The 24,875-nt window shown below is 35.2% G+C and overlaps 1 protein-coding gene across 2 annotated transcripts; it reads right to left on the reverse strand.

The window, feature by feature from the left end:
* Nucleotides 1-127: 127 nt before the first annotated feature.
* Nucleotides 128-21,824, reverse strand: LOC119636249 (transient receptor potential cation channel protein painless). Of its 2 annotated transcripts, none has more exons than XM_038031547.1 (5): nucleotides 21,683-21,824; nucleotides 3,034-3,107; nucleotides 2,788-2,970; nucleotides 767-2,728; nucleotides 128-702 (listed from the first exon to the last, which is right to left on the reverse strand). In XM_038031547.1, the coding sequence occupies exons 2-5, from the start codon at nucleotides 3,085-3,087 to the stop codon at nucleotides 163-165; spliced, it is 2,739 nt and encodes a 912-aa protein (XP_037887475.1). In that variant the 5' UTR covers nucleotides 3,088-3,107; nucleotides 21,683-21,824; the 3' UTR covers nucleotides 128-162. The 2 variants fall into 2 exon arrangements, with proteins under 2 accessions (XP_037887475.1, XP_037887474.1); XM_038031546.1 differs by having other exon boundaries at nucleotides 129-702; nucleotides 3,034-3,229.
* Nucleotides 21,825-24,875: the final 3,051 nt, after the last annotated feature.

A 24,875-nucleotide genomic window follows, 5' to 3' on the forward strand; every position in this document is an offset into this window, starting at 1 on the left:
GTAAAAAATAATACCATTGTTTATTAATATTTAAAAAAAAAAATGTTTTTTTGTTATTTAAAATAAATTTTCATCATTTTATTAATAAATTCTCTTCTTCTTTTTTGTTTGTAATGTAACGCGTAGAAATAATACTTCTTAATACCACGAATCTGCATTTTTTTATTTTATTTTTGAATCCTGCAAAATTTCGAATATTTTTTCCAGTTTTTGTTCAATATTTTGCAAACGTTTTTCAGTGGTTTTCAAGTGCAGTTGCGTTCTTATTGCACTCGCTTTTTTCTCGATAACTGTCAACGCCATCTTAACCGTACGGACATCCATTTTAGAACAACTACCGGTTATGCAAGAACAGCAGCAAGGTAGAAACCTTACCGGCGGATCTAATAGTTTCTTTTGTTTATCATGATCATTATCGCTTAGCGGTAAAAAGCACGCTAAGGAGTTGTCCACTTCTTTCAATTCGAAAATGCTACTTGTCGGTATCAAAACCTTATTATTATCGTTAGGTAATATTGCAATTTGTCGACCCGCTAAATAGTTGGGATATAAATTCGTTAGACGACGGCATATAGAGCGGAAAGGTTCATGGTTAACTATAAAACTGGCTCCGTCTGCACGACCAGTTAAAACTTTTTCATAACGTGTTAAAAGATTAGTTCGACATATCGAGCCATTTAGTTCGGCCTGTCCTTTAATGGCCTATTTAAAGAAACAAACAGTTTATAGAAAATCAAAACAAGGTATTATTTAAAATTATTTTTACCTGCGTATCGCTAACTGCCAGACCATTTAGCAAATTAAGCAATACAATGGTCATGAAAAAGACGAAGAGTAAAAACAGTAAGTAATTGTAAAGAGAATCAAACTCTAGATCGCCGGCATCGAACTCGCCGGTAAGCATAACAATGGTTTTGATTAAAGCCGTCAAGGGATTAGTAAATTTGTTAAATTCCCCGTTATCCTCATTAGAAGCGGTAGGCTCTTTTGGGTTCATTTCAGGCTTGCCAAACAGTATATAAAAACATAAACTGAACGTGATCACAAAAATTGAGTAGAGCGCAAAACTTTTCAAAAAACTACGGCACACAGCATCCAACATTAACATATGTGTCGAAATGGACAAGACGGGTAAGGAGCCTACTAAGAGGCACAGTTCTATTGCTATCAAAAGCATAGTAAAAACGGCAATTACTCGCTGAGTCTCTTTATCATAAGTGGGTTCGCTGCATGTTACAATCGATAGTCCGATCAAGGCCAATTCCATGTAGTTGGCCAGCGAGCGAAAATAGCATAAAGGTGACATGATCATTTGCGTACATTCCCGCAGAATCATGTAGATAATACCAATCCAAGAAAACAGACCAAAAAGGGCTGTCACTGCCTCATACTCACTCTCACGAAATTTCAGAATAGTGTGTGTGATAATAGAAACAGCAAAGAAGACATACATTAAAAAATTTACAAAAAAGACGACCGAGAGGCGATGCCATTTAAGAAACAAATAACTGGTAATGAGAGGATGTTGCAGTAGATGGCGATGTTCTTTTGATTTGGCTATAAATGCTATAGGAGCCATTTCATCTCGCAATTGTTTCACTGGCATCTTAGACGAAGACACTTCTAGCCGTGGCAAGAGATTCATATAGTTGATGATAATTTCAAAGTTTTTATCTCCCAACTTCCGATTATTTGAGGTTATGCAATTATCAAAGTGTTCCTCTAATAGTTCAGGGCTCACGCCATCGATAGATAGGTCGTTAAAGCAGCTTTTCGCTCCTATATAACTGCCTCTTCTTAATAGCTCTCTTATAGCTTCGTTGTTGCGATATTTGACAGCGTAATGTAATGGCGTAGAGCCACTGTCATCTTTTTCATTAATATTCACTTTCTCAGACTCTATCAATACGTAGAAACACTTGCGATAGTCGCAAAACGCCTGTAAAGGATCTTCACTCATTTTGCATATAACAGTAATTAAAGGGTGATCATCACGTCGCAATTTTAAATCCGGATGATCCAAGAGCTTTTGCAATGCATACCAATTACCCCAGATAGCTGCGACTTCTAAAGCGTTGCTGTTCTCCCATACAGCGTTAACGTTTAAATTTTTGCCTAATAAAACGTCAAAGGCGGCATGAGCTCCCTTCTGAATGCATTCAATAAGCAATGGCAGATATTGCTCTTGCGCCGTATTACGTAGGTTGTCCTTATCCGATATATTTAATTGATATTCAGGAAAGTGCTGCAAAAATTTTTCCATATCACCTGCACGTATATAGCACAACAATACCTCCATATCTATTAATTTATTATTACGAATTTCGGGTAATTGCAAATCGGAAAATTCATGCTGCAATAATTGCCGTAATTCGCCGTCACGATACGTATCAATATCTAAATCGTGTCTCTCGAAAAACAATTGAACAATTTCACGTTTTTTATTATCGTCGATTTTACGATTTTTTACCACATAATGTAAGGCAGTCATTTCTCTCTGATCGGGTATGTTAGGAGAGGCTCCATAATTGAGTAATAGCTTTAAGCACGCAATCACATCGTTTACATTGTCCGCATTAAGACCTTTAGCTAAGGAGTTCAAAGGGGTTAGTTCCGCATATTTTCGATCTACTTGTACGCCTTCATATTTCAATAACGACATAAGAATGTGAGGATCACGGGAATCACTGGCATAGCTAATGGCCGCTTTGTCAAAATGTTTATTCACCTAAGAGCAGATAGATGATTAAATGTGAAACTTTGATGGCAGCATTTCTTTAAACTCACATGATGTGGACTACAACCTCTTTTCAGACATTCCTCGACAAACTCAGCGCAACCGTAAGTTGCCAAAGCCTTCTCATAAATATTGCCATGATGCTGGTCTGCTAAAATAGCTTCAGCTCCCATATCTAAAGCAATGCGAAAATCTCGTACATTTCGTGTAGCTAAGGCATTGCTTAGTTGTATCTGTAAAGAGAATTAGCTAAGCCAGATTAAAGTATAAATTATGGACGACTGACGCTCGCTTACCTGAGGATCGGCTAAGCAACTGCTTATATCAATCGAATGTTGTTTATCCACCATTTTTGTCTATATAACGCAGTCTATAATATATTGTTATGAAATACGCTTTTCTTATTTTCTTATTATTCACAATTTATTTTTTTTCTTGCAATACTTTCGACTGCTCAACTCAAATATTCTTTCTCTGCCTTCCGTAAATATTCTATTAATATACATTTTTACAAGCATGTTATTATTACCTAAGGTCAAAGCTCGTTGTCCTTGGCCGGCAGCTGCAGAAATGATCAAAATACTTGCAAGCATACATTATGATAAAATCATTAGGTCAGGATCGGCTCGGGATATCTTCTGTACTGTACGCAGCCCGGGTATTCGACCTTACGATATCTCAAACGCTACCAGATTCATTTAATGCTTGTCCGAACATTGCGCGTATTTTCTACACAGACCTTCGCATTCTCAACTTAGCTCTATAGTAACACGACCCAAAGTATCTCACAGCTCAAGATTATTATAGTAAAGCAAAAGGGAGAATGCTACAAGATGATCTGCTGATCGTTTTCTGCTTAACCATGTCGCGGCAATCCAAGATATCTTGCAACGCTAAACTATTATAATGAACCTCGCTGTGGCATAAGTAATAACGTTATTTGCTGCCTTCTAACAACAAGCAAGGCCTTCTTAAGAATATACTTTGGTTTTTCAATCGATCACTAGTCATAAAAGATAATCTATTTTCTTGTTTTCTTTTTTACGATTAGCGGTATTCAGCGGATTAGCGACATCAGGATTGTTAAAGCACTTAAGCCGTAAATAAAATAAATGCCTTCTGACTGGTGATTGGATGTCTCTATCATGCTGCTTGCCCAACTCTCCTAACGTAGATATCAAGTATTTCTCGGACCTCACATGGTATTACAGATAAGCTCGCCACAGTGTGGTCTTCCGTTCTTTTTGAACTAACAATAAAAGACGCATGTGAATCGATGATATATTGCATTCATTTCAAGTAAATGATTAGCAGTCACGGTCTGGAAATTAAGAGCCTCACATTGTTATAACAAAATTCAAGGAAACACAATCTCCATGAGCCCCTTGACAAATGCAGAAGGACCAAAAAAAGTTGTTACTTAAAAAGTTAGGCGAATACTTTATCCCATGAAACATCGATCAACTAAGCGAATAGCACTCTGTGTACATGTGTGCAAAGATGAACAATGAAAAGACAGTGAAGTGAAATAAATGATAATAATATTGATGTTGATTGCACAGAATCTCCTTATCATCAAGAAGTCGATGCGGTCTAGTAAACGTTTTTAAATCGCCTTTCTACGCTCATTCGATTGTGATGAAATACACTTATAAGAAGTTAAATGCAAAGTTAACATTTGCTATATTCATTTTCAAAAATACCAATTTTATGCACACTACCAAAGAAAGAAGTTAGTTGTATTAGAGGTGTCCTGTCGTTTGCAACAGCAAGACATAAGCGTCACATATTCTACGTAACGCACTCAATCGTTGTCATCCTTTACGTTTGTTTGTCCGTCCATGCGGCTGCTTATCGGCCTATCAGCTTGCTATAAATCGAGAAAGATGAAATCTGTCGCGTATGGTTTTCCAAGTTACGGCTTCAGATAGAGCTTAAAAACGGATCTCATCGGCCTACAATTGCGAACGGTCTAAGTAACATTAATTATCCATTAGACAAAGCTATTGGAAAATATTTATCAAGGGTGCAAGAATGCGAGTGAAGCACCCACCCACAAACACATTGCTCCATGAGAAGTGGTCGATGAAAGCCACTGCTGAATAAGTTCTAATTGACTATAATTAAGAGAATTATTTGCAATTTCTACGCACAACCTCGAGGGAGTACTTTAACTTTAACTGTCTCACTTGTTTTCATTCGTTTTCAATTATCTCGCGTTATATTAATGGATTACGATTTAAAATTTCCGACTTTTTAGAAAAGAAAATGTTTTTGATAAGTAAATTGTGCGTTTACTGGAAACGTACGAACTGTAAGAAAGTGAGGAAATGTGCGTACAGTGCCGGGCGCCCGCATATTAACGGCATCGAAATTGAAATTGATTTTAGTTTAATTAAATTCATTTGAAATGTGGGGTAGTGCGGCAAACGCATGCTATAGTGAAGCGAGTGAGGAGAATTATTTTTAAATTATTTGTTTGTTTATTTATTTATTTTTTTTTTGCACTTTTTTTGCATTCAGACGACTTTTCATTTAATCTATGAATTCATTCGTTTCATTCGTACAGAGTGTGCGAGTTAATTAAGCTTTAAATCTCTCATTAATAATAAGAAATAAAAAAAAAACAGTTATCTTATTTCTCTGGTTCAGAACGAATCTTTTGGTGCCCAAGAGATGCTTCTTACTTCTTTTTTCACTTTAAGGCATTCATTTCATCAAATATAAAATGATAGCACGGTAAGTATGCTATCTCTGGTATGAACATGAATATAGTAAAATATGATGTTTCTGTAACCCGTGTTCTAATAGCTCTAAGCAATTCTGTGCGCTTGCCTTCAATAAACCTAACATACCCTCTGCGATATATGTATCAAAATTATAAAATCAATGAAAATTCATTGTAGCTTGAGTGATTGCAGTTTGATGGTAGCAAAATATAATTTTGAGTTTCTTTATATACCCTACACAGTTTATGTTGAAAGTACATTAAGATTCTGCTGATGTACGCAACGCTCAAAGAGGGCTTCACATAAATGCTTTCTTTTTCTTACAATGAGCATCTCACGTTCACTATCTGAATCTGTTTAGACGTGTTTATTGGTCTTTTCTCGCCATCTCTCCTATGTCTGTCCATGTGTCTCTGCTAGATTTAGGCGTGTTTACTGCGACAAAGAGAGCTGTATTTCGTATAAGGATCGCTATGAGAGGCACATCTTTATAGGACAATGAGATACGAAACTTTCATATTCCATAACGAAGATACTGTTTCTTCCATCCTCCCGTCAAGAAAGTTTCTTCTGATAGAACTTGGCCAATGCACGTTCAGCTATGAGCTTTTCAACCTGCTCCGCAAAAATCTAAATGAAGTTTATAACCTAATCTCGCTATCGAATTCGGTTTCCCATTAGAGCTACTGTTGATGTCAGATTTAAGCTAATATTATCGAGCTACGCGCTGCCATTACATTTAATATTGTCGCTAAATTATAGCTAAGCCTTGGTATGCTAACAGCGACTACTTGTTCACGAGACGCATTCTTAATCGTTGTATGTCAGCTGCTGAGGGTGTGGTTGATCTACATGTTTATGTGATTTCTTTCTTGCTTATTTTTATATATACATGTTAATTACGTAGCTTTAGAATTTATTGTACTTCAATTGCAATGAGGTTAACCACTTGGTCATAACACTTATGTAATTTAGCTGAATCTATTTACTGGGCTTGACATCTGTCTGTATAAGTGAATAAAGAAATGAAGTGCTGTAAGGTTTTGAATCGTCGGTGTTGCCTGACTCGTTTAAATTGTACTTTGTATAAAGCATCGAAACAACCGTTCTTAACGGTTCTTATAATTCCGAGTTGATCAACAAACAAAAATATAATTGACTTCGAAATATGTTGGCATGAAAATGTTTCGATTACGACGATGTTATTATTGGCAAACCAAAGACTGATTAACTCATAACGAAGAAATGAAGAAACAAATTAAAATACGAACATTTTCTTAAATTATATTTTAACGTAAACCGTCTTTTTATGATTTTTACGTTATATAATCAACGCCTTTTTTAAATTCGCACTACAAAATTGCAGTTTTTAGGATGGTATGGGTTTTATTTAAAATTCTTCGCAGATCTATTTACAAGTTACTTAGAGGAGCTTACGCGCTTTTGACTTCTTTGCGTTCCACAAATATGCTGGCAAGCAAGTTATCATTATCTGAACATCGTGACAAGTTTAATCCGTTTTTCCGCTAAATTTCTGCCAATTGTTGTTAATGTTTCCGCCAATCGCCAGCTGCATGACGCAGCTAACGCGCCATCAATGTGCACTTGGCTTCCCCCGTTCTTTAGAATTTTGTTTCTTGGAAAATCGACTAGTTTTCATGAAAACTCACATCATGAAATCTGACACTTTCATAACCATATCAATTTATTTGCATTTTGGCCGTATTTATAAGGTAGAGTTCTTAGTAAGAGCGCTCGTTGTTGAGTTTTCAAAAATCACAAAAATGTAATGGGAAAAAAACGTTATGTGTCATAATAAAAATGTGAAAGTGACTTTAATGCGCGTTGGACATAGTTACATATCGACGAACAAATGATAACTAAATTGATTTTTTTCTTTTGAAAACCATCAGGGTAGGAAAAATTTTCTAACATATAAAGGGAAGAATTAAATGATGTACCCCAATCATAAGGGGTAGGGTGCCTGCCTCAGCGCACTTCGATTGAAAAATATTGAAAAGTAAAGTCGGAGGAGACGACCGTTATCAAAGGACCGTGGCCTGAAAAGGCTAGGAAGCACAAACGCGAGCCCAAACGACTATGATGGCTCCAGAATCTTATCAATAGGCGGCTATATTTCGCACAGAAAAAACACAAAAGCCACTGGAAGCGGAGTGCACGGCAACTGCAGGCTAAAAGCTTTAAGTACTCTTCCGACATGGCAACAACATATTGGAAGTACGAAGGAGCGATATATGTCTCCTGACTGGCTTCTAGACCGGTCATAACACCCTCAGGTATCATCTGAAAGTGTAGGCAGTTCGGATACCGAAAAAAGTGTCCCATTTTATGCCGTGCGAATAAGCACTCTTCTGCAGAATCGCACCTGGAGTTTGGTGAACACAACACGGCGCTCCGAACCTAAGAAAGTGGCAGGATTCACAATAATCGTTAAGCTGGAGGATTAGGAGCAAGGGTAACTAGCGAACATCGTTTTTAGTTCGCAGTACGGATTGCCCATTACAATTACAATAAAAATTAAGGTCAAGTTTATCTCATAAAAAATTAAATTTTCATAACTGAAGAAAAAGGCGAATATTACCCCTTTCTTGCTAATCGTGATTGAACGTTTGATTAGAAAAGTATCTGTTCGTTCAGTTGCACTTTTGTAACGTAATTAAGATTTCAACAGACGTCTCTGTGGGACGCTCACATAAGAACAATTAACTGTCCGGTGCTACGATATCACACGTTATCCTTTGCCCGTCCACGGCTTCATTAGTGCACACCATACCCCGAGGATACAGAACAGTAATATAATACAACTCTGCCAGCACGTCATATCTCGTCACATGGTCAGGGCGAGAACTACGTAAAACTTATATTCTTCTAGACGTCAAAAATTTGGCGATTCTGAAAGCCCAGGACTAAATTCTACCTTGCTTATCTAGCGAAATTGAATACAAGCGAATTTCAAATGTCAAGGTCGCACAAAAGACATTGGAAGTAGGAATTATATGTGGCATCTGTGGCACACCAAACTCTCAAGTAAGGCAATTGTCCTAGACTTTCCAATCACCGCGGAAAAGGTATCGTCCCATCAGGCGCCACGTTGTGTTACTTTCAAATTCGGACGATTACATTGTAACGGAACTATAGAGTTGATGCCTTTCGATCAATCTATTCGGCTTTTTTATGCTTTTCCGCCATTGGAAACTGATTTGAATAAAAGAGAAGAGACATAGGCGCACAGACAAGCTAATAAGTTCCATGACGCATATCACGAATGTATAATCAAAGAGATTGCGATATGCCCTCATTGCTAGCATTTGAAGAAACGGGTGGTAACTCGCGGGGGGTAAGAAGCGACTTTCTCGTGAACGTTTAAACAGTGGCGTAAATGCTTGAAGCAATTTAAAGTACGCTTTTAATTGGAGGATTACGCTTAAAAGAGTGAGAGAAGAGTTGCAACTTGTTTGATTGTCAAGCTTAAGCTTTAAAAAAAAATCCTAAGGGAATGGCAAAGTGATCGTTTAACATTATTTCACTTGAACTGTTTATTATATTTTACGCATAAATTCTTGTGTTTACATAAATGGTGTGCACGTAAACCTAAAGAATGGTAGCGATGTATGTACGCAAAACGATTGCTTATAAAGATAGCAAAACTAATTAATTATTGTGTGGCATATATAAGGAAGAGGTGTATAACATTTTAAACAATATTAACGTGATTTCCGCTCTTACGATATTGTTAGGCAATCTTCCAAACAAAGTTACTTTCTTACATAGTAAGTATTAGGCACGTAGAACTAACTAATTATGTTAACAGTTGAGAATTCGAAGAAATTATTCTACAAAATTTAAATTTACTTTATTTCTTCTAATTATCACATTAAACGGTTAACTTTTCAAATCATTTTATTGTTGAATCACTTTAACTATTGTTTGTTAACGTTTTAACTAACATATCCATTACTTTTATTTTATGTTCATCATCATCCTGATGAGTTAGTTCTTTTAACTTCTGTTCATTTGCAAGTCATTTCTACGTTATGCTTAATATGCTTCTTAGACTCAAGGGTCATCGTAATCATGACTAGCTGTGTTAGTTACAGGTTGAAATGTTTACTTGGGCTTAAAATGTACGGTTACTTTTATACATGATATGTCATGATGATGTCCGAACAAAGATCTGCGGTTTCATTATTTACTCTTTAAATTTATTAGAAATTACATAATTAAATAAAAGTAGAAAAAATTCTGTAGCTGCTCATGTATGTATGTGTACAGCCACAGTACACATGAGTAGCCTTCACCGTGAGAACAAACAAGCAAAACAATTTATTAAGAGAAATATTTATTTGCTGCAGAAAATTCAATAAATAGAACAGTTCATCACCTGAGTGGAAGACACTAAATGCTAGTTATTGGAACAATTGTAGTAATGCACATGGAACCTGGTTTCCTTAAACTACTATTATGAGGATCAAAATCCTTCCCCATTTTGGTTCCACACGTAGATCTAAATTATTCTTAAGTTAAGTTATTCTTCGTACTTTAGGCTTAACATAAATTTAACAAATTCCAGTAGCGAAAGCCAGGGATGATTCATCAGAATTGAAGACAATCGACAAGGCCAACTAGATGGTAGAGGTATTAACGACGAAATTAAAATCCTTTCGTGGCCTTTCTTACGTTGACAACCGCCGCGTTAACTTGCTTCCACGGATTCTGTGGTAAAATAAAAGGATTTTGGTTTCCGTTCGTAGTCGAAGTGCTAAACCGTTCCGTTTATAAAGAATATCTGTCGGTGGTTTGTGACCTAGATATATACGGTAACTAAATGAAGCCAGATATCGACCTAATATAAAGGGTTTAGAGCATAAGGCGTAGAATTAAATGCAAAATAAATAAGTAAATGAAATAAAATGATTGGAAAAAAGAGTTCCTTAAATGGAAAATTATTCGTCAGTTGCCGCTTTTCCCTTCTGCTGCTTGAACCGGTACATGCAATGACGGATAGTGATAAGACCTGAATGATGAGACAGTCTTTGCATTCTCTGCTTAGGTCGTATGTAAAAGGACAACTTGGTATCGTTCCTCGAGATTTTTCTCGTCCAAGGTTTGTGAGCTTTGGTGACCTGCATAGAGCCCTTAACTATCACAATTGAATATTTCGATTACTCTCTATGTAACAGCTTGTCCTGAGAAGTTGTGAGTGGTGTAGCGTATTTAAGAATCGGCCGTGATCCACTATAATGTTTTTTATCACTCAGTAAATCGTGATTTTGTAAATGCATAAAATTGTGATTGTTAACAGAGACATAAACCAGACGACTACGGGTTGTTTTCACTTCAATGATAAATTGAACGGCTTCGTTATATGTCTTAAAGAATACCCGGAATGGAATATGAGGTTGAAAGTTGATGCAGCATTTTATAAAGAAAATTATCTCAAAAGGCTTACCACATCTAGTGGACGTGTGAAATGGGATTCCGTATAATATATATAAAGAGAATAAAGAAGATGCTCTTAATTAAATTCACAATAAATGTCAGTTTGAATATTTCGGCGGACTTTTCCAGCGTGCGTAACTCGTGACACACAAAAGAATCAAAACTAAAGAATAACTCATATAAACGTTTCGACTGTCTTCTTGTACTATTTCTCTGTACCTCTGGGTTTGGGGTTTTTCCCATGATATGACTTTTCTTACTTCAATTAACCAAACGTTTAAAAATTTTCCTCTGTATATTTTGAACCATAGTTTAAAGTAAAAATTAAAATTTTGTTTTTTTGTAAATTTACGTCTTTTTGTCACTATAAAGTGCACGATATTTATGTAACCATGGCTGTACGGATATGTACATGCGTACATAAATACCTTCGTTGTTTAACTTCGGAAGAATTGAAAAATACTACGCAAACACTTTCGAGATCATATGAAAAAGCTGATATACCTGCTTAAGTTATTTGGTGCAAAGATAAAATTATTTTACATCTCCTTCGTCTTGTTTGCCACACATAGTTGACCACAAAAAAAAAAAAGAATAAATAAAAAAGATTTCCATTGTCACCTCAGGCAAAACCTCCATAACCATCATAGGGGATGCGTTGGACTCAATTAGTTTAAACAAGATGCTATATAAAGTAAAGCATATAATTTGATCAGAATAAATAATTAGCCATGTCTGTCTATCCATCCGTTGAAATCAAGCTAGAATTATCGATATTGTTTGTAGGAAAACAAAATTGGTTTTAATTCTTTTTCTCCACTCCGCCACTTATAATACGTAGTGTATTTACTTGGTACACCGGGAAGTCCACAAGTCGAGAAAGGTAGGTTTGTGTCGATGTATGTAGCACATGAACAGAAAAATAGACCTCCCTTTTGCTGTACCGATCGGTTAGGAATCATTTTCTCCCTTGATTTGAGCTTTTGTGCCCAACGTCGGCCCATAAATTTCCATGTTCAACTTAAGAGATGTCATCTTGAAATATTTTAAAGGTAATTCCATACTATCCCAAATCCTTCAAAAACTTAATGTACTCTTGCGCCTTGTACAAGTGGTATAGGGTGTAACGACGAAAAAAAACAGAAATTGCAAGCGAAGATCGCGTTGTTATCGTCAAGTTCCTGGTGCTCATGTATGTAAGTAAAGCAAAACTTCACAGCCGAAGGATTCTGCCTGCACTTATCTAATCCAGAAAATGTCTGAACATTTCAAATAAACGTTAACAGCGATGATCGTAATTTATTATTTAATTTAATTGAATTTTGTGATAACAAAATTTTGTGGTTTATATGCGTTCTCTCTTGCTTCTGTTATTATGGGAAAGATGGACTAAGTTATAAACTAGATTTGTTGGTTATTTGTAATGCCGCGAACTATTATGTACGAGTGCATAAATATAATGGTGATCGCCGCGAAGTGTGTCTCATTTGCATTAGACGTCTTCGACGCATATTTTATGAGTAACTAATTGTATTACATCGAGCGGACGGAGGAACGTATGTGCGAGGCGTATTTGCCTGTAATTTTTTAATTTGTTCTAAATTAAATCTATGCATTTATTTACATTTACTAAGAAGATTTGCCTTAAGCGTATAGAAGTTTTCAATAAGGTTTTCCCATCTAATGTAAAGACCATCATGTACTGTTAATTATAATAATGTGCATATGCAAGTTGCCTCTTTAAAGTGAGGGTAGACGAAGGCAAAAATTAATTTCCACTTAAAGCTGAGACATCTGTTCGTCTGCGCTCTTAAGATAAACCTCCACTCATGAAACAAAGTGTTGATCTTTTGTAAGCAAACTTATATAAGTTTTTTATAAAAAAAAAAAAAAAAATTAAAAATCAATAATGTTTCAAAATTACAATTTTTTTTTATTAACTTGATGTCAGGCATTGTTGAACATCTTACTATTAAACGTATTAATGGACTTTTTTTCGGAAGAGTTTTGGAATCGAAAAAAAAATGTATTTTTTCTCTCATCTTAACAAAAATGTTTAATAGGTTATGTAGGCAAGGCATTTAGCAAAATAGCTCTTATTGTTCATTTTATTTTAACAACACTATAAGCATACACATACATACATATACATGTAAACTTATATTCAACTAAAAATATGGAAATAATTGAGCACTTCCTTCAAAAGTGTGTTAATTCGTATGAATTATACGCTTGAAGTGATGAAGAGAACTGGTTTTATTTTCCAGAAGAGTCCGGTATTGGAAAAATGAAAAGACTGCGAAATTCATGGCCTTTTTTTTTTGTTAAAAGCACTCAGAATGCAGTAAAAAAAAAAAATACTATCAGTAGTTATTAATAAACAAGTTTTAAAGGTAAAGCCAATTACTTACTATATAAGTTGAAAAGAAAAGAAAAACTTTATTAAACAAATAAAAAAACATGACATATCTATTTCGTCTATTTTAAGTTTTAAGCTTACTTTCTCGTTGTATGAACAAACTTCTTTCTAGTGGTTTATGACGCGAATGAACTTTAAAAAAAAAAAAAAAGGAAAAATTCGATGATTATTATTTAATTTTAATGCTTATTCGGGCGAATTCGTGTAAAAAAGCAAATGTTTACGTTAGTTGATCATTTGCACAATAACAGCAACAACAAAATAATATTACCACCAATAAATACTTAAAAAATGTTGAATACGATACGCAAATGCAATAAATAAAACTCGACATAAACATTTTCATTTCAATGCGCTTACATACATACATACATACATATGTATGCAAGACTCTAGGAATTTAATTGAAACACCGAATGCCACTATTGGCCAAACATAGGCACAAGAAAGGTAAATATTTGAAAAAAAATTAAAAGTCAAACGAGTTGAAATGAGACGAGCAAGGATTAATTGTCCTACACTTTTCCAAAAGCAAGACATTTCAGCCCAGTATTTGGAAAGTTACCATCCGCAGTTTTCAAGTTCAATCAAAAGGTATTCTAAATTGACTAGCATAGCATTAGGTGGATCTATCTCAAGTCATCCTAGGTATTGCATACATACTTAATATATTCTGTGCGAGGCATGTGAGATGCAGGGAGTATAAGATTTGAACTTTCCATCAAAATTGTCCTTTATGCTGACCTGCTTTCTGCGACCAGATCGCAAGATTTGGCTTCTGTAGTGGCTTGAATTGAGAAAATGAAAAACTGATTTTTTTCGTATTATTATTGACATTTTGAGGATACAAGCCGAAACTGTACATACATTTGAATCGTGTGTTACAAGGGTATACTAAATTTATGCGCATGTATGCAACACCCAGAAGGACTTTTATTATACTAAACGATTCAGACTTCCTTTCTTTTATGGGTTAAGTTTGTCTGTCCGTCTGGGTGCCTTGTTTTCTTGTATTCAATTAATAGGTTGCAATTTTCAAGATATTTTAACGAAATTCGATACACATTGGCCCAAGAATGAACGCTACTGAAAATGATTCGGATTGGACCACCTTTTCGACCATTTCCCACATAAAGCTTTACTTTGAAAAGTCGTTGGATAATAACAACTGCATTAAACGAATTGGTGTAGGGTATTTATTAGTGAGACACATTTCATTATAGTTCTACTTAAGATCTTAAAATATTAGTGCTTACGGTAGTAGCTGCAGTAGTCCTTCTAAAGGAATTTTCTGTTCGAAAATCAGAAAAGTAGAACGACTCCCTTGGAATAACCAAACAATCATAGGCAAGTAAAGCGAAATACTTAACTATGATTTTTACTATACTTATTCTCTCTCATTCTTTTTAATTTTGGAAAAAATTATCATACACATACCTCATAAACAAGGCGATGGCTCTTCTCCTTTTTCCCACAATTTATTATATTGAAATTTATTCCCTGCTTTTAAATAATTTGTGCCGTTTTTTAAATTTTCTTCCCCACCTCTGGCCCGTACAAACAGCGCTACGAAATTTCTGTATACTATGGCTCTTTCTTTATGTACTTGTTGTACCAGCAATATAAACACAATCTTTACACTTTATGAACTCACACATATCGACCTTAAGTGTATAAACAAATAAAATTAATTATAGATTTAAAAAAAAAAAAAAATTTGGTAAAATGTTTTATGAATATGATAAACAAACGAAGAAAAGTGGATATAGTATCATAGAAAGATATTCTGTGCAAGTGTCGCTCAGTTCGAACCAATTAATTATAAAATAAGTCTTTATTCGCTACAACACCTGTGTCATAAAGAATGCTACTGACAATGGTCTGGAAAAGTCATTATATGGAAGTAATTTTCTAGTCTTAATATGTTTTGACAAAAATCCTTAAAAGATAGCATCTTTGCATACTGAACGCATATGGAGAATTGAGATGCGATGGGATGGCGATACATCCTCCTATACAAATATTTTTGAGAAAAATAAGTCTTTATGTGCTAGGCCCCTAAGTCATATCATTTTAGAAGGAAGATTAATATGGAAAAGTATTTTGTTATCAAAAATTGACTGTGATATATCTAATGGTCGGACCCGTCCACACCTAAGGATTTTACACGAAAACCAAGCGTTTACTTAGGAACAGTGAATAACTTTTATTATATTGTTACGAAAATTCCAAAACTAATTAGTTTCAGCTAAGTAATTTTCCCTAATAATAAATTCCATTGAAGAAGGCAAAACCAAATGCACATACGTAGGCGCTGCATGCAGCCGCAGGCCGATGAAAACGATTGGCAGGAAAAACAGACAGGGATTAAGTATGAAAACTATGAACTTGGGTAAAAATGCACATAATTAGAATATTTGTGGAAGGGAGGGTTAGTCGGGCAAGAACATAGAAGCTGAGTGTGCGGGCAAAACAAATTGTGAGTAATCCTACATTCAAGGAACATAATTGTATATAAATGATCCTACTATTAAAAAATATAATTGTAAATAACAGAACTTTAAAGTGTATTTCTCTTGAACAAAATATACCCGGCCTAGTGATACGGACTGCGAAAAGCGAATTTCGTAACAATATTATTACGAAAATACTTAATGGTCGGACTTATCTTCTTCTGCTATTAGCTTCTACTTTAGCGTTATCTTCCAACTCTTGAAAGGACCTAACATCTCCTTTTATTTGGAAGGCGTGCTATTTACGCACATTACTAATAAATATTTACGATATGTTAAATGTTGTTTCATCTGTAGTAGGTTTCCATCGATTACCTTATGCTGGCTCGGTTTCCGAAGCTGATCAACCTGCTATGATTGCCCGGTGCTCTTGGATGTCCTTTCTTTGAGAATCGTCTTCTTTCAGTTTTTTTAATTCACTTTCCGACTCGATATAAGCCATCGAGAGTTTCGCAGTCCGTGTTATTGCTCAGTAACCGGGCAAGGCAAGAATAAATTTCCCCCTTTGTGAGTCTCTGGCATAGAGCCAAAAGTCACATTAGCCACTTTTCAGTAGCTACACTAATTTCAGAGATCATTTCAACTTGAGGACAGATGGACCGAAAGATATAGCTTCTATACTTTCAAGTTTCGTATAATTGGTAAATTAAACTATATGTGTTCGCTTTTATGCGCGTTAATCTGAACCCGAGCATAGGTGGACTGACAGCTGGCCAATGGCACAATAGCTGGCCTCTCTTAAGCGCATTCATTTGAGAGTTAATTTCAACGTAAGCACAGATGGACTGACAAATTTCAACGTTGATGAACTTCTGGCCAGCAATTGAAAGACACATCGGCCAATTTCTGTTAGGTGTCCTATTATGAGACTTAATTTTAATCTAAGCACGGATCGGCTGACAAAGCCTCCAAATAGGAACAAATTTCAATGTTTGCGAACTTCTGGCCAGCAATTGAAAGAAAGGTCGGTCAGGTTCTACACTCTTATAAAAATTAACATGAAGTCGAATGGATTGGCAAGTGATATTATTAAAAACTGTTAACTCAAAATTTTACGTCGGAGATGTTAATGTCTATATCTATTGATATGCTTTATAAACGGCATAGCAAGCTCGATATATCTCCGCAACCTGTTTCCCTCACAAACATCCAACAGACTTTGCTTGTAAAGATAGTTCAGAAATTGTATTACTTTTCTGCTCTAATGATTCATTGTTTTTGTTCACAGACACATTGAAAGCATTAAACAGCACCCAATAGGAGATCAATTTGTTTAAAGCTTTATTTATTTGCTTTATATTTGCATGTGTTCGAGCTAAAGTGTCGGTTAGCTTTGCTTAATTTTTTTTCTTTTGATACCCTACACCACTTGTGGTACAGGGTATATTACGTGAATGCGGACGTACGTAACACCCGGAATGTCTTAAGATAGACCGACCTTTTATTGTACCGATAAAAACCTATCTGCCCGTCTGATGTCTGTCCATGTACTTTTAGGCTCAAGCTGCAGTCGCAAGATTTGAGGTATTTCGATGAAATTTGGTATACGAACTTACTTTGACCCAAGGGCAAACACTATTCAAAATGATTCGGCTCGGTCCACTTTTTCGACCACTTCCCATATAGCGCCCTATTCTGAAAATTCGTTGAATGGGGAAAAATTGCAATATTCAAAATTTCTCGGCAAAAATGGCCAAGTAGTAGCATTACGGCATTCCAAGTTAGTGTGAAAACTTTGGATCGGCTATAGCAACTTTTCGAACCCGCTCTCCTAGGCCCGGTAATGGAAGCTTTATACTACTATGCTAGCTACAAAGGTAAAATTTCCAATATTTCGCAGAAGTAAACTGACAAAGATATCTACCTCACCAAATTTGAACGACGTAGGTCTAATTCTTGAATACCACCGCATATAAGCATTCTCATGAAACGTAAATCCCTACATGTGACGAAAATTTGTTTATGAAAGTAATTAAACATAAAAATGAAGTAGATCCCATTGGAACTGCATGGGTCTAATTCTTGGCCTTCCTCTCAAGGCCAAGGATTCATTTTTAATATATTGTGATGATATTTTCTTGGACCCCAACATTATCACGCGTTATCACGAAAAGCCATCTCTTATATAAAGAGAAAGTCTTTCAATATTCGGGCTTTCATAAAAACTGTGGCTTTGCGTGAAAGTAATGTGTACTTTTTCGTTTTTTGAATAACTGTACTAAGCGAAGTGCTATAGGGTGTGTAGCAGTCGGCGTTGTCCGACTATAGTGTTTCTGCTTGTTTTTTTTTAAATTAAACCTCTGGGAAACAGGCGGACATATCTAAAAATATAAATTCATGAAGGTTTTCTATTTTGAGTGCGTAAACACTTATTCCAACCATAAAGTCACTGAAGTCTTTAGTGAAATTGTGCTTGTATAAACCGTACTTATTAAATAAAGTAAGATAATCTAATGGAAAATCTAAAGCTTATTATAAAGAGCATTACACAAAAGACCGCAATAATCAAAACCACAATTTATAAACAATACAACGCTAGCATGATCTATATATAAGGGAAAATAAAAACAAATTCGCAGAAAACCTGGTGACATCGTCATCAAAAGTGAATAAAACAAATAAAAGCAAAAGGGAGGAGTCTTACCTACACATACATTCTTATAATGCAATAGATGTGTTTTGTTTAGTATGCGGACGTGCGTGCATGTGTGTATGCAAGTAAGTATTAAATAAATATGAGATGACGGATCAGTTTTTATATGCATATGAAAAAAAACAAAAATAGTGAGGAATAGAATAAAAGCTAATGAATGAATTTAAAACAAAACCGGTAAGAAACGAATTACTTAAGTAACCAACACAAGCTGAGCCCACGTTCAAGCGTATATGTAAGAATATATAGGTAATGTAGGATAATGTAGGTACGACGTTTCTTCAGCTACTACTAGAGAATGCTGCTGAAGATATGAAAAATCCCGAAAGCAAGTCTACAACGATCAGCGAGAGATATTAAATAAATCTCATCGTATTTGCTTTGAATAATGTCGTAGCGAATTCAATGCTTCCCTAAATCATTAAAAACAAAAATAAGATGAATGTCAGTAAGTAGTTCTATTTTGCTTGGGTTTGGATCTCTTAATACCTGACATCAGCTGGTATATGATGTTGCGATGCAACAATGTAACCACGAAACATTTGTAGGCGCTATTAAAGGGCTAATTTCTCCTAACATCGAATACATGGAAACACATCGTAGATATGTCGAGCCACACATTTTTAGACGCTCGTTCTATTTTCACTTATGACTGCTTGATAATCGTGAGACACACTTAGTAAGATATAGTTCACTTACGCTCCTAAGATGAATATTTTATTAAGCAAAAATTTGAAATCGAACCTAAAACTCTAAATTTAATATGCTGTGAAGGAAAGAGAATAGATTAAGTTTGTGTGCATGTATGCAACACCCGCAAAGAGTTGGCAAAGACCCTCCTCTTATTATACGAATCGACTCAGAAGCACTTTTCACATCGTTCTAAGGTTGTCTGTCCGTCTATCTGACTCTTTTTTTGTGTTCAACCTACAGGCCGCAAATTTTTGAGATATATTGATGAAGCTTTGGACACCGACTCTTTACAACTGAGAACGTCTCGAATCGGATCGTCTTTTCGGTCCACCTGTTATATAAATAATAGTAGGGTTGTGTGAGACATTTAATATGGGACCGTGTCCTAATACATTCTTTTCATTTACTTTTTATATAACAAATGTCGCAAATTTGGATATTTGTTTAATATAATATTATTATTATTATACATATTTTCTTAAAGTTACTTCAATTTGAAGATTAAAACAGTAACGCGTACGCTGATTTGACGAGAGTGAACGAGAGGAAACTTAATACCAACTGGGTTTTTCTTTTCAAAATTGTGAAGTTGGAGTTTTGATGGCAATGGGGAGACATACGGACATATAGAAAGTCAGATATAATAGGCAGACTGGTTGATAAATTGGTGGAGCCGCTAACATCTCAGTATAGTTCTAAGCTAATCAAATATTGTGATTTCCAAAGAGTGGCGGACACACTGACATACAAACACACATGCTTTTGGGCACACCCAAACGCAGACAGAAAACCCGTCATACAGACGGATAGAAAGGCAAACTAATGGGGATGATGGAAGATAGGCAAAGGGAAAGGTAAGTAGAAGTATAAATGGGCATAAAGACATCCGGACAGAAAGATTGATGGTTTGACAGAAATATCAACATTTAATTACATCATTTTTATTTATTGTAATTTTTCTTACATGAAACGCGCACCTGAGAGTTCGTTTTATATCACGTATAAATATAAGAAAAAAGATGCTGATCTCAAAGAGGAGAAGTACAGGCACATAATAGGGTAAAGGGAAGCGCAAAGGGATAAGCAAACAAACTGGTGGCACACGCATAGATTGGCAGATAGAACAACAATCAATGGATCGAAGGATATTTCTTTCGCAGACCGACTGACAGGGAGATCGAAACCTAAGAGCGAAGGAGCAGATACAGGCCGACACAACAACAGATGAGTAGACGGATGGACAGACTATCTATCTAATAATCTAATCTATTAAGTAAGTCAAAAGTGTATATCCCTTAAGCGATTTTCAATGCGGTGCAAACATTTATCAAATCTAATATACATTCAGAGCATGAAGATCCTAAGTTTGAATTAGAAGCTTATCTGCATCTATCTACCTATGTACTATATATTTATGCTTACATGCGCAGAGAGAATGAGAATTAATTGTTGTTTCTAACTTAAGCCCACATAAATGTAATTTCATATAAGGAAATAACCACATGTTCGTTGTTTTCAGTCTGTTAAACGTGAATAATAAAGCGATAATCATGATGATGATGATGATGATGACGATCATGCGGTTAAGCAAGAGATGGCTTTTAGGGTTGGCGTTGGTTCAACTAAATCAAGTGTCAATTTCAAAGCACAATTACGTCATTGTTCTGCTTATTAAACACGACGAAACAATACTTTTTAAAGTATTAAATTTATTTTTATTTCATTTTAAGAAACAGGCAACGCAGTCTATGTTACGATGCTCCCTACTAACCCAATGGCTCATACAAATTTATTTGTTAAACAAACTCAATATATTTCAATAAGCAAGCAAACGAAAAGTAATTGAAAAGACGAAGGCTTTGCTCCTTTTGAGGAAATATGTGCTTAGCTTCCATATTTCATCAGATTTTTAGCCTGCGTGTAAAGTGTGACACACAGTGATCACAGACGAATCACCACAAACCGGCTGCTGCTGATGCTGATTGTCGTTTGTAGCGTATACGAATAATAGAGAGAACCGAAGCAATGGTTGTATAGCCGTGTTTCGAATGGAGAAGTAGATCTCCATCCAGTAAGCAAGAAAAATAAATATTTTCACATATTTTCTCTTTCAAATCTTAAGATCACAATTTGAGACGAGCAAAACAATACAACAAACTTATTGCAATGCTAACACACTACACTCTACGTATCCTCGCGAAAAACAATATTTTTTGTTTTTTTCTTGAAAAATCGCGAACAATATGGAGACAGACGTACAAATGCGTTATTTTTGATTTCAGTTTTCAGAACTTGTTTTCAAATTTGATTTCTTCTTCTTGATTGCATTCGAGCAATCTCTTCTTCGATTCTCTTCATAAAACTAAATATTTTGAGAATAGTTGTTTTTCTTATTTTTCATACATAGCATGCGCACATATGTAAGCATACGTCATACATGCAACCTGTTGCATTCTATTTAAATCAATTATAAATTACCCGCATCAAGGTAACCGCTAAAGATTCTTGATTGATCTTCACTCTCGTTTAATTCTTTTATTGCAATTTTGTTTTCCTGTTCACATGTATAAGTGTATCAAAGCATTTATATGCATGTGTATCGTGTGGGTTTAATTAAATTTCATTTTACGAATTAGCTTTTGTCTGCCTTTTTGCTGTTTTTTTCCTTTATACACAAAAACCCGCTTAATTTTTTGCTTTCCGATACAATTCTCTTCGAAAAAATTAAACACATTTAAAACAATCCGTAATGCACCGACTCGGAACAACAACTAAAATAAGTTGATTACAGTTTATATTTAACAGCGATCGGGAGCAGTACATACACACATCGACATACGTCGTTTAATACAACCACACAAATACAAAATACAAATTTGTGTAAGTTAAATAAGTGGTTTATATGACAGGCTGTTTTGCCTGCATGTGTATAATATTATAGTCTTTGCAAAGTGATCATCGTTAATACTGGTATACTGTGTACGAAAAAGAAAACAAAAAAAACGAATGCAGACAATAAGCGATGTATATGTTTGTTTACATGTTGTTGGGCCTGCTAATGTATTTGAGAGAGAGAGAGAGAGAGAGAGAGAGAAAGAGACTAACGAAAAAACTCTCTTTGATTTGCTAATAGGAAGGCTTAGCTTTATTAGAAAACACTGTTTTTATATGTTAGACAGTCCAAGTGATAAACGCTAGATAAGCTCAATTTTTCAAGTATGTATTTTTCACGTATGGTCACCCTTTGAGTTTTTCTTTTTTCACTTGGCATCGTTTCTCTTATGTAAAACTCACCCTTAAGTGTTAGAAATCATACCTTTACTATGCAGTCTCAAAACTGATGCATTTGGTTTTCACTTTCTCTGAGTGCTTAGTCAGATGGGTGCTTCATGGAAATCCCACTGCAGATAATACTGCATTTCCATATCATTCAATATCAATGACCGTGCTTTGGTTTGCTCCGATTTAAGGGCAAACAAGACGACTCTCTTTCTGGCGACAACGACGGAATAATTGAACTAATCGTCGTCACTTGTATTCTTTATTTTTTAGCTAATAGATATAACACTTTGCTTTGCAAATTGCGGCCTCAGAAGAGATATTATTTGACCTATTAATAGACTGATGTGTAACCAAACGAGACTCAATGTTCACCTACTCAAAATTGGCATAGTGAGTAGCTCCTCATGTACATATGGGGTTTTGCACTCTCATGATCATATTTTATTTGTCTGTCCGAATGTGATCGCTTCTATTCGCCATTCCATGATTGCGGCTATTATGTTTTCGAATAGATATCATATCCTGCACGTTAATATAGTTTAGGCGCAAGTAACCAATGCAATGTTATTAACTTTCGTATCACAAAAATTCTAAAATATACAAGCTTTTAATCTCGCAACTTGTACTTATGATTAAACTCAGGCCCCACCAGCCGATCAAGTGAACTTAATCGGATACACTCCATAGCTTTTGTTTGGTGAGTCGCTTTAGCGCATAGAGACTTGTAGCTGTCGATAAAGGATTAATCCTTCTTCTCTAGCGAATCAAAAATTTTTCGATCTGAAAATCGTTTTGAAGTAACGTATTCAAATTACGACTTCAACGTGTATGTCAAATCAACATTTTTTTACACAAATTATGGCCATGGAACTGTTCAAACCCATTACAACCCATTCAACAACATTAAAGAAGAAGCATTTTTTGAAAATTGAAAATTTAAACCTTAAACTTTTTTCAAGGCAAAAAGAAGTTATTTAGTCGGAGCTGATATGGCATTTCGCAACAAAACTCGAAAAAAATTTTTATCTGCCTTAAGATATACTTTAATGTACTTTAAAATTGTGGAAAACCCAAATATTGATAAACCTTTTCATTTATTTTATCTAAATTTAACAAAAACAATTATAATTTTAACGAAGACAACTTCATTTCATCTCTGGACTCGATTGTTCTGCGATACCTATTCAGGAATGTATGTATAAATAAGTAGGATTTCATAGCATATACCTGCTCGACAAAGGTTAAACAAACCTAATATGTATCACCAAGGGGGGGATGAGCATAATTATAAGTTTTCAGCTAATTACTCATTTACATTATACTCTTATGCAATTAATTTATTTATTTTATTTTATTCTCTTATGCAAGTAATTACTGTGTTCGCACGTTATTCCAGGCAAACCTCTGCTCTCTTATATGGAGTTTATTTCCAAAATGGCTGGTACTCTCTATTAAATCTCGTTCATATTTTTTTAAAGCATTTAACACAAGAAAAATTATTTCTGTTACTCACACCGCTAGCGGTTAAATGATAAGAAAAATTCTTTACCAGTTTCATTCATACGCAGATACGTTTAAACATAACCTGCTTCAGCTGTTCATAAGCTTATCGTTTAATAAATCGTCGTAAGATTAGGTTTAATAGTAAAGTGGAACAGTAATGGAGTAGTCCGTCTAGTCTGCTTTATTGAATTTATTTGGATGCTATGCGTTGAGTTCATCAGATAAATAATTACGGAAAAACAGCTTTAATTGAATCGATTATCTATTATCACCTAGCAGCGCAGCTGTTTTCATGAAGAGTGTGATTTAGCTCTTCGCAATTATTGCAAATATATTTGCAGAATATAAGGGGAGAAACTATCTATAAAAACTTCCATTTCTTATTCGACGAAATACGAACTCTGCGCCTTGTGTGCGTCTATGTTTTCATAATAATCCCAAATCACTGAACTGTGTTATTGAATTTTATAACGGAAATGCGAAACTAGCTTAGGTTTTATGTCAACTATAAAATGCATTTGCTATTCTAAATGCCTGGGCCACACTGTAAGCCAGCCCTTACGACGGTTCACCTACTTTCTTTCATATCCTGAAATCAACGCAGCGTACTTTAGTTCAAGCAGACTGTTCGCGACTGTTTGTAAGAAAGAACGTGAAATACTACATAAATAACTCCTCGTTCATGTTGGTATGAATTTCCAATCAAAAATGTTTTTCTTCTTTAATGAAAAACAAGTGAAAACATTATAATGGGCCTACCACTAAATCTTCTACCCCAACCTACAGGTATTCATACAACTATGTGGAATGTAGTCGGGAAAATGATCCCACGCTAACCATTTTCAATAGTATTCGTGCTTGAGCCAAAACACGTCGGTGTGTCAAA

This window comes from Glossina fuscipes, unplaced genomic scaffold, assembly GCF_014805625.2.
Source record: "Glossina fuscipes isolate IAEA_lab_2018 unplaced genomic scaffold, Yale_Gfus_2 28, whole genome shotgun sequence".
NCBI lineage: Eukaryota > Metazoa > Arthropoda > Insecta > Diptera > Glossinidae > Glossina > Glossina fuscipes.

Bases quoted from the DNA above. Each gene is read 5' to 3' on its own strand.
- LOC119636249 (XM_038031547.1), bottom strand. From the start codon at position 3,087: ATGGTGGATAAACAACATTCGATTGATATAAGCAGTTGCTTAGCCGAT. The intron at 2,971-3,033 runs GTAAGCGAGCGT...TTCTCTTTACAG, and splicing joins GTTGCTTAGCCGATCCTCAG to ATACAACTAAGCAATGCCTT. The intron at 2,729-2,787 runs GTGAGTTTAAAG...ATCTGCTCTTAG, and splicing joins GAGGTTGTAGTCCACATCAT to GTGAATAAACATTTTGACAA.